General features: G+C 48.1%; 1 protein-coding gene across 1 annotated transcript; it reads left to right on the top strand.

Moving 5' to 3' along the window:
• The first annotated feature begins 2424 nt into the window (after positions 1-2424).
• On the top strand, positions 2425-3654 carry LOC142990415 (C-type isolectin Sp-CL4-like). The gene is made up of 4 exons (XM_076140201.1): positions 2425-2505; positions 2610-2741; positions 3032-3149; positions 3548-3654. Exons 1-4 carry the CDS (start codon positions 2425-2427, stop codon positions 3652-3654), a joined length of 438 nt encoding a protein of 145 aa, XP_075996316.1.
• The last annotated feature ends 7312 nt before the right edge of the window (positions 3655-10966 follow it).

Genomic DNA, 10966 nt, shown 5'->3' with positions numbered 1-10966 from the left:
AAGGCACTACTCACACAGCAAAAAGACTCTGCGGCAAATTCCGAAACGGACCCGCGAAATGGACCCGTATCGGCGTCCACTTGCCCGCAATGTCAGATCGGCTGATTGGCTAAGAGCAGTGTCAGATAAATATCTGCTATATCATTGGTTAAAAACGTAAACAAGGCTCCATGTGCTGCTACGTCATATGTTTGCCCGCTTCTTTGACAGAAAGTTAGCATCGTGCCAAAACGTAAGACCTCGTTCAATCCAGAATGGACGAAAGAGCACAATTTTATATCGAAAAGCAGTCGAGACTCCTTTCATGGCTTCTGCACACTTTGTCGTTGTGACATGGACGTAGGCAGTAAGGGACAAGCTGCCATTGAACCACATGTGGATAGTTGCACACACAGAACGTGTCTTTTCAATGATGACAACTGCATGGAGAAACGAGAGGAATCGTCTGGATGTGGACAGTGTCAAGGCTGAGCTGCAAGTGTGTGTCAATGTCACCTATCCCTGCACAGAGGTGTACAAGAAGTTCATTGGAAACAAAAAACTCTTGGATGAAGCCAGGAAAGAACAGAAGTATTACAGATAGAAAATCAACTCTTTAGGTGAGTACACTAGTCTTATGATTTCACTGAGGGGCTACATGACATATTCATATTTATTGGGTTGAAAACAATACAGATGTTTGAAGGTTGATAACAGTATTCTTGCTATGTTGTTATTTGTACCAGTCCCTGCAGGATGTAAACCGAGGGGCAGTGGGGGCTTGGAAGCCATGATGACAGAGGTGCTGTTGTCTCCTGAGCTGCTACATGTGAAGAGACCCAAATACTGACACACACACACACACACACACACACACACACACACACACAGACACAGATGAAGACAAGTCCCCAAATGACTGAAGCACTTTAGAAATGCTATACTTTTTGAGCAGTTGAATGTAAATGTTGTTTTCTTTACACTCTCCTTTGTTGTTAACATAAAAGGTTATTTATGCTTTTCAAAAAAGCATTTTTTTATTATTATATATGTTACCTGTTATTTGTTTTTTCCATTTGAGTCCACACATGTTATGCTTTGTGGCACAACAGATTCATCTCAGTGTTCAGTGTTTGTATGTATTGAATACATTCACATACTGTGAACAAACACTTTCTGACTTTTCATTAATATTTTGTCCTATTCAGCTACACAAACATCTTCAAACCACACAAAGTTGTATTGTGAGTGAGAGTATACCAGAGTCTATGTACACCATGGTCATTTATTGATATGCTGCATAATGTCCTCCTTTTTGGTCTTATGGAAATGGTCACCCTACCCAACACACACACAGATTGAGACGGGAGGATTTGGGAGTTGTAGGGACTTTGTTGCTGACGAGTCAGAGGGCAAGGCTCAGAGGTAAAAGAGTCAGAGGTCAAGGCTCAGAGGTCAAGGCTCATAGGAAGGCAGCTACATGTTTATGAAGCACAGCTGGAGAACTACCAGAAGAAGCATTTCACGGTTATACTTGTGTGGCCGCACGTGACAAACACTGAAATATATACGGTTCATTTACTGTGCTGCCCAGGCCTCCCTACTGCTGACCTCTGACCTCCAGGTCCAAACTGCTACCACTACTGTATACCACTGCTAACACAGGTGTGTGTGTGTGTGTGTGTGTGTGTGTGTGTGTGTGTGTGTGTGTGTGTTTGCCTGCAGGAGAAGGTGTTTCTTCTTGAATATATGAATCAATCTTGATCTTGATCACATTGCACACACCCTAAGCTAACTGTGGTGAGGGACCCAGGCACTTCTGTCTGTATAAAAAGGAGAGACAGACAGCTGAGTGACATCAAACTTATCACAGCCTTGACGAAGAACACACTCTTCTGTGGTGAGTCCTCTTGGTCTTCATCAGGAGCCTCGATCTGATCTTCATGTACTGATCTGTGTGTTTGTGTTTGTAGATTCCCCAGCTGCTGATTGAAGATGCGTTGTGTTTGGCTGACTGTGTGTGCAGCTCTGCTGCTGCTGATGATCACTCAGGAGACTGATGCTTCATTGACAGGTAGGTCTTTGTCTTTCACCGTCTGTCTCACTGTCTGTTGGTGTCTCTCTCGCTTCCCATCTGTCACTCTTTGTGTCTCTCTCCCCCTTTCCATCTCCCTCTCTGTCTGTCTCTCTCTCTCTGTCTCTCTGTTTCTTTTTGCATCTGTCTCTCTGTCTCCCTTGGTCTCTCTCTCTCTCTCTCTCTCTCTCTCTCTCTCTCTCTCTCTCTCTTTGTGGTGAACAATAGAATCTCCCACTCTGTCCCAATGCTCACTGGGTTGTGCTCCCAGTCTAACACTTATAAAGACGAGCGCTCACTCTGTTTTTGTTTCTGCAGCATATGTGGGATACAATTGTGCGACAACCCAAAGGCTGACACCATGTCCCAAGATGGGCCATGGATGGTACTACCTGACCGCTGGAGAGTGCTTCAAGCTGTTTTGCTCTGAGAGGACCTTTCAGGAAGCACGGGTAATGTCTCAAAGAAGAAGCCATCATGCTGTCTGCCTGTCTGCCTGTCTGTCTCTCATGTTGGCAGCCTGCACTCATTCCTCCTCTGACTCTGCTCTATTCAGGCACGCTGTCAGGACGACTGTGGAGATCTGGTGGTCATGAACAGCTTGCATAAGTACAACATGGTCTTATGTAGACTGTTTAAAGAAGACAAGCATCACCTTGTTAGAGCTTGGGTTGGAGGAGTCCGAACGGTGAGTGATTCTTATATCATTAAATCCTTTTCTGCCTTGGCTGCTTCTGGCTTGAAAGAGCCGATGAGGTGGCACACGCTGCAGTGTGGGGCGGTTCCAGTCCAGGCTCCTCCCAGAGAGCCTGTTGAAGTGTTGTGGAGGCTCCTCGTGTGCAGGTTGTCTCCTCGCTATCAGTGGCTGAATGTGAGGTCGTTGTAAAGCTTTGGAGAAAAGTGATTTTAAGTAGAAAACGTGTTTGAGTGTGGTGGCGATCCCGTGATCAGGGTCCCTCATCCTCTTCTCATTTGCAGGCTAATGGAAAGTTCGGATGGGTCGATGGATCAAACTTTCCAAGCTTCACCCGATGGACCCCTCATCAACCAGACAACGCCCGTAACCAAGAGAACTGCTTGGAGATGAACTATAACGGTAAGACGAGGACGTGCCTGTGTGTTTATGCTCACAGTTTTATATTACATTTACATTTACATTTCATTACATTTTCTTTTAGTACTTTTGCTAAAATACAGAATTGTAGAACTATTTTCTTGTCCTCTTAAAGAGAGTTTGAAGAATATTTATATATATTTTTTGCTGCTTTCATCAATACAATTTCCTAGAATCAAGTAATTTTCATTTATAAAAAATAGTATAATAATAATAACAATGATAATAATAATGATAATAATAATGATAATAATAATGAGAATAATTATGAGAATAATTATGAATGTAACAAGTGAGCTTGATTATTCCTTGTAGAAGTTTCCAGTGCAGCTTATGAGAAACAAAGTGTGTGAGGTTGATTGTGTGTTTGTGTTTTGCAGTGTGGGGACACTGGAACGATCTGAACTGTGGCCACAAGAGACGCTTCGTCTGCTCCGTCACACTGTCATCATCTCAGCTTCAATCAGAGCCCTCTCAGTTGGCTTGACCTCACAAACTGTATGGAAACATCTGGAGACATAAAAAAACAATAAATATCTCTCCTCTTACAAGTTGCCTCTCCTTTCTCTAACTCGGGGTTCTCAAACTGTGCGCCAGGATGTACAGGGACACTGAGCTGATGCACTTAGAAACACATCAAGCAGCCACACACAGGCTTCATCATGGGCTCTTCCTCACATCTTACATGTCACAAGGTTAGATATGGGCCTGTAGTTGATGCCTTGCTCAAGAGTGGGTTTAACAGCTGTGGGTTAAATGAAGGACTGTGGTACGTAGGCTGCTACTAAAGGACTGATCATATTGAGTGGAGAAGTGCTAATTGAAGGAAAGACTTGGTTGAGCAGCCCAGTTGTAATGGGGTCTAGGAGACAGGTTGATGGTTCAGATGAGGAGATCATTGAAGGTAATTCAGTGAAGTCAATTAGAGGGAAACTATTCAAATATAGATCAGGCTTTACTGCTGATCCTAAGGTTCCTGGGAGTGAGGATCAGTCAGTGCCTACAGGGGCAGGAGGTGATGACTTTAGTTTGTAATTGTTCTAATCGCGTGGTCACAGGAGCTCATGAGGTCATTACTGATATCTATGGTTCCATAGGGTTCTGGCTCTTTGTCAGCCGGGCAAAAGTGCTGAAGAGAACCTGTGGGCTGTTTTTGTTCTCTTCTATCAGTGAGGAGTAGCAGGCATTCTCTACACCTCCTCCAGGCTCCGCCTCTTGGCACCTCTCTCTGTAGCTTCTTGGCTCTAACTCTGGTTGTTCTCTTCTGATCTCTGCTTGTGTTTCATTCAAATCTCAGTTGTATGTTCCTTTGGATGAAAAGGCTGATTATTTGTAACACACACACACACACACACACACACACACGCAAACACACACACGCAAACACGCAAACACACACACACACACACACACACACACACACACACACGCAATGATGCTGCTGGTTGATGTTTGTAGCTCTGCTAGACACTCGGCTCTGCCTGAAGACACAGAGCTCCCAGAGGACTGAGGGACCACCAGATCCAGACCCTACTGATCCAGATCCTACTGATCCAGACCCTACTGATCCAGGTCCTACTGATCCAGACCCTACTGATCCAGACCCTACTGATCCAGATCCTACTGATCCAGACCCTACTGATCCAGACCCTACTGATCCAGGTCCTACTGATCCAGACCCTACTGACCCTACACGCACGCACGCACGCACGCACGCACGCACGCACGCACGCACGCACGCACGCACGCACGCACGCACGCACGCACGCACGCACGCACAAAGCCTGAGGCACAAACGTTGCCTGAAGTAAAAATTATTACAACTCAGTTTAGATTGCTTTTGTTCATTACCCACTAAAACAATGTGTTTGAGTTTGCTGGTGTGTGTGTGTGTGTGTGTGTGTGTGTGTGTGTGTGTGTGTGCGTGTGCTCTCTGATGGACACTCATGGGTGCAGAGGAGTCCTCCCTGACGCCCTGGTGCACAGTGAGAAGGTGGAGGTTCTTCTCCTGCTCAGCTTCTTCTCCTCCCTGTGGGCCGGCCTGGAGCAGATATCTGTGAGCTTCTCTGCACTTCTTTAATTTCAGTTTGAACAGAAACAAAGAACCAAACCAGTGTGTGTGTATGTGTGTGTGTGTGTGTGTGTGTGTGTGTGTGTGTGTGTGTGTTGTTCACTAACAAGTCCTCACCCAACATCAGACGTGAGCCGCTGAGTTCAGATCCGTATGGCGTCAGGTCATCATGCAGCAGGAGAAGTTCTTCATCCTCAGAGCGCCTGTGTGCGTCACAGGGGGGCAGAGACGGGTACACCAGGCTCCTGTTATTGAGATGGAGATCAGGCAGCATCATGTTCCTGTGCAGAATCAAAGCCAGGCTGATTTATTGTTGCTTAAAGCAGGAATGAGGAGATGGGACAGATTCTTGGTTCTGAACGGTGAGGAGCTCGCCTGGCTTCAGTCCAGCACTTCCTGTAATGGCGTCCGCTGAGACGCTCGGCATATAGAGAGCTGCTAATGGAGTGCAGGTGCTCTTCCTCGTTCCTCTCTGCCTCCTCATCAACAACCAGCCCCATCCTGCTGGTTAGAGACACAGGCAGCAGCAGCAGCAGCATGTTGCCTTCACTTACATACATTTACTTATTGATTTACTTTAAAAGTCTCCTGTAGACTTTTTCTACTAAATCCAGCTGACCTGAACACATCTAAACTCTCTTATTGATCGGATCTCATTGATTTCCTTTATTAACGGCCGTTGGAGCCTGAGATTGTTTCTGCAGTTGGCATTAAAAATTGGATTGAAGTTTTATTTACCACATAAACTCGTTCTTCATCTCCTAAGCACAGCGGCGTAGATCTAAAGGAGTTATTAAAAGTGATTGCTTGAAGCTCAGACCTGGTTGTAGTTTGGAGTGAATAGTTAGATTGTTCTCCTCTTCCTCCTCAGTGTGAAGTCTTTAATATTGATACAATCGTCTGTCTGCACTCTTTCATCAAACGCACAATTCGTCCCAGTGGTCCACCTTTATGGTGTGTTTGAGTGCTGTTGGAAATTGGGAAACACCGGTTTTACAACATGGAAATTGCTTTGTTTTATCAACTCGTAAACCCGGGGAGGAGTTTAGAAGTCTGAGGCGACCCTTCACCTCGGGGACTGCCAAGAAATGTGTGTGGGTGTCTGTGTGTGTCTGTCCCTGTGACCCTGACCCTGTCCCTGTGACCCTGTCCCCCTGTCTGTCTCTGTCTCTGTCTCTGTCTCTGTCTCTGTCTCTGTCTCTGTCTCTGTCCCTGTCCCTGTCCCTGTCCCTGTCCCTGTCCCTGTCTCTGTCTCTGTCTCTGTCTCTGTCTCTGTCCCTGTCCCTTTTCCTCTCCCTGTCCCTGTCCCTGTCCCTGTCTCTGTCTCTGTCTCTGTCTCTGTCTCTGTCCCTGTCCCTGTCCCTGTCCCGGCCCCTGTCCCTGTCCCTGTCCCTGTCCCTGTCCCTGTCCTGCTCCCTCCTCCCTCCTGATGGCTCCAGCAGCATGAACGCTCCTCCATTGGTTCCCCTGAAGAAGCACCAGGCGGCCGTGGCTCAGTTTGTTGATGAGCTCTCGTCCCTCTTATGTCCCTGTCTCCTTGTGAGGACGATGCTTCCTGCCCGGTGCTGCTGAGCGACGTGTGGACGCCCTGCAGCTGAATGTGAGTGACGCAGCGACGGGGCCTCTGGTTCACGCTGCCTCTTTTATTTCTTAACCAATCATCTGAAATGGACAGGAGCGGGTGTAGAGGCACCATAACCACGCCGCGCATCGCTCTTAAACTTTAGGAGAACAGACATAAAAGGGATGAGAGGGACGTAGAGGAGAGTTTCTCACCGCAGATTAAATATTAACGACATTATCAATCAATGTGCCGCAGCGGCAATTGGTATTGATTAAAGCTTCCAGCGTGCCGCCTCATTGTAACGCAGCACGGCAACAATGAGCCTGAGCCGGCCTCCACCAGGGGGCGCTGCAGCTCAGCAACACAGCAACACAGCAACACAGCAACACAGCAACACAGCAACACGGCAACACAGCAACACAGCAACACAGCAACACAGCAACGCAGCAACACAGGCCAGCAGCTTTCAATGGGAAATACTGCTACATTTATTCTGTTCCCATTAGTTTCCTCCTGATCAGATTGGATTCAAACGGAACAAATGGAACGCAGAGGAATAAAGAAAGGAGCGCTGTGAAGGTTCTCAAAGATCACACGTTCTGTTTCTGTCTCATTAAGGTTCCTCTTTATTAATACAATAAAAAGTCAAATCACACAGCTTCTCTGTGGACTCGGTGGCGTTGACCCGTTCACCAGGCAGCACGCGGAGCCTGGACCGGCCCGGGGCCAGACGCTCCACCCTCATTAATCCAAAATTAATTATCTTTAGAATGATGTGACCGGGGCTGCACTCCAGAGGAAGGCACAGTGTGGGCCGGCCGTACATCATGTCTGTGCTGCTGGAGCGCCATGTTTACATCCTGTCTGTCCACCTCATCATCATCAGGAGGAGAATGGTTGCATGTGTGCTTTAATGATGTCATGGTTCAGGCAGGAGAGAGTGAGAGCTGTTCTGATAACTGAAGAGAAGGAAGGAAGAGACCAGTTTAGAACCAAACATGGTGGTCTGTCTGTCTGTCTGTCTGTCTGTCTGTCTGTCTGTCTGTCTGTCTGTCTGAATCTGATGTCCTTTCCCTGCAAGGAATGCTGGAAAATGGGAAACGCTCACACTTGCGATTCCTCCTTCATTCAGGTACAACAAGAGCCTGAGACTGTGCCTGAGCATCCTGTGACTCCTCCTACTCCTCCACTCATGTCACTCCGGCCCACAGCCCAGCCACACCGTGGAGCAACGCTGCCCCCATCTGGACAAACTCAGAGGTACAACTAGCACCCTGACTGCTGCAGTGGCTGATGGGTAGAGGGATGGATGAACATGGAGAGCTGAGTGATGCTGATAGATGATAGATAGATCCATGATTGAGTGGCAGATGGATGGATCACCATGCAGTCACAGCAAGGAGGTCTTGGGTTTGAATCCTGTGCCTGGTCCTCTGCCTGTGTGAGGTGAATCACTCTGCCTCTGCCCTTGATCCAGGCACTTTAGATGTGGAGTTTGTCTCCTGGTGCTGCTCTTTGAGAGACGATGGAGACAAATGGAAGCTTCAGTAAAGTCTGGAGCTCTCAAAGATCCACTTCACTCTGTAGATGTGGGAATCATAACGCCTCTATCCTCTCCCTAAAGGTCAAAGTTCGCCCAGCCGGTGTTATGTGAGGGATGGAGAGTCAGCAGGTTGGGATCCTCCTGCAGTGACCACTCTGTACACTAGATGGTGCTCTAGCTCCATCACTCCTCCTGTCCAGTGTGCAGTCAGGTTGTGACAAAGAGCCTGATAGAGCCCAGTTCTGTTCTGGTCTGTTCTGTTCTGGTCCTGAGGGTCTCTCTCTCTCTCTGGTGGGGCAGCACTGAGCTCTATCAGCACTAAAGCTCAGGAGATCAACCTCATTTTCTCTCCATCAAAGGAAACACATTTAAAGACGTGTAGGCTGCCTGCAGGCTTCTCTCTCTGCTCAACGGCACTTCAGCAGCAGCACACACACACACACACACCTTGTTACCTGGCAACTTCAGTCTCCACTAAAGTCCAACACACCAGATGGATCATTTGGTCCATCAGACCGAAACTGCTACAGTACCTATGAGCCTCAGTGCCTGTTGCTATGGAGACGACTCCAGCCAAAGCAAACAGATGATTCTAAATGGCTCCAGAGTCAAGACTCATTTAAACTGATCCATCCTTTGTTTCACTAATTGCCTAGTCTTTTAGTCATGTTCCTGTATGAAGCATTGGGCAGAAGGAGCTTCACCACCAGAGCTTTGGAGCAGGCAGGTGTGTGATGGACCTACAGGTTGGGTGTGGGGCTGAGGAGGGGCTCACCTGTCTGTCCTCCTCTGAGACCTCTGGTTGTCTTCTGTTGAGACGATCAGTGACCGTTTCATCAGGGTGCTGGGGTGCTGGGCCTCAGGCTGTAGGGTGCTGGGTGAAGGCTGTGAGGCTCTGAGGGTGTAGGTGTCCTTGTGTGTGGACTGGAGTGTCTCCCTCTCTCTCTCTCCCTCTCTCTCTCTCCCTCTCTCTCTCTCTCTCTCTCTCTCACTCTCATTCACTCACTCACTCACTCACTCACTCACTCACTCTCTCGCTCTCTCGCTCTCTCTCTCTCTCTCTCTCTCTCTCTCTCTCTCTCTCTCATTCAGTCACTCACTCTCTCTCTCTCACTCTCACTCCCACCCTCTCTCTCTCTCTCTCTCTCTCACTCTCACTCTCACTCCCACTCCCTCTCTCTCTCTCACTCTCACTCCCACCCTCTCTCTCTCTCTCTCTCTCTCTCTCTCTCTCTCTCTCTCTCTCTCTCTCTCTCTCTCTCTCTCTCTCTCTCTCTCTTGTTTTCCCAGCAGCGTCACTAAACTCTGGTTTCAGAAATCTGGCATTGTGGTGAAGTAATCAGAGAGTTGTTGGGCCTTGGTGGAGGTATGTGCTGTGTGCGTGTACTCTAGTCGTTTTATGCATCTTAAAGTTATCATTTATTACAATATATTAACATAAATCTCTGCTTGGCCACGCTTGTGGATGGATTTGATGGACTTTCCCTTTTACGGCAGCCCCTGAACACAGCACGGCTCCTGCCAGCCTGCGGACTTGCTCCATCCCGGATTCTGATTGGCTGAGCCGGATGGAGGGGGGCGGGGCTCGTGTCTGAGTCCTGGTACCAGTCTATTCCGCAACCATCACACACACACACACACACATACACACACGGACACACACACGCACACACACACGGGGGGACACACACACACACGCGGCGCGCTCACACACGCTCTCACGCTGCACAGAGACACACGGACATCAGACGGTGAGTGCAGGATTTGATGATTTATGGATCCTCGCTGTTTTGTCGCATGTTTGCTTATCGATTATCGGGTTCGGTCTTCGGTCTTTGTCTGTTATCAGCTGATCGGATGTGATCGGATGTGATCGGGGCAGGTGAGCGTGAACGCCTCTGTGAGCATCCAGCGCTGGCGGAATGCGGGCATGAGCTGAAATGTTGCGCTAATTTCACATCGCGGTGTTTTGCACGTTGTGTCCCGTCCAGGATGGAGCCGGAGGGTGGGCGTGTGTGTGTGTGTGTGTGTGTGTGTGTGTGTGCGTGTGTGTGTGTGTGTGTGCGTGTGTGTGCGCGGCTCTTTGTTATGGTGCTGCCGCAGTCGGGATGCTGCATGTCTGGATGTCGGGATGTCGGGTCGCTCCGTGTTCTCCTCCCTCTGCTGCAGCACTCTGAGCCTCTAGCACCTGCACCTCCTCACGCTCCCTTAGGGCCCGACACCAGCCTATATTTAGCCCTTATATAGTTTAGAGGCATCTGTGTGTGTGTGTGTGTGTGTGTGATTATTGATGTGTGTGTGTTTAAATGAAATGGCGCATGCGTGTGTACGTGAGGCTTTTGTTTCTGTAATGGAGAGAGATTTAGTGTATGAGTCTGACATGTTCTATTGGAACTAAGTCTGTGTTATACAACCATCACACACACACACACACACACACACACACACACACACACACAGCATCCTCTGTCTCAGTGTGGATTAGTACTCATTGTTCTCTATCAGAGGCAGGACTGTAAGAAATCGTCTCTTTAATAAATTCATTTTCATCATTTTAGTCGTACTGGAGGACATTTTGTGGAAATAAGACAACAATCATGCTCAGGCTGTGTGTGTGTGTG

This window comes from Genypterus blacodes, unplaced genomic scaffold, assembly GCF_046128005.1.
Source record: "Genypterus blacodes isolate CSIRO-AG114 ecotype Tasmania unplaced genomic scaffold, CSIRO-AGI_Gbla_v1 ptg000527l_1, whole genome shotgun sequence".
Taxonomy (NCBI): Eukaryota; Metazoa; Chordata; class Actinopteri; order Ophidiiformes; family Ophidiidae; genus Genypterus; species Genypterus blacodes.
The sequence above is the reverse complement of the archived record's forward strand: the minus strand, read 5'-3'. Positions and strand labels throughout refer to the sequence as shown.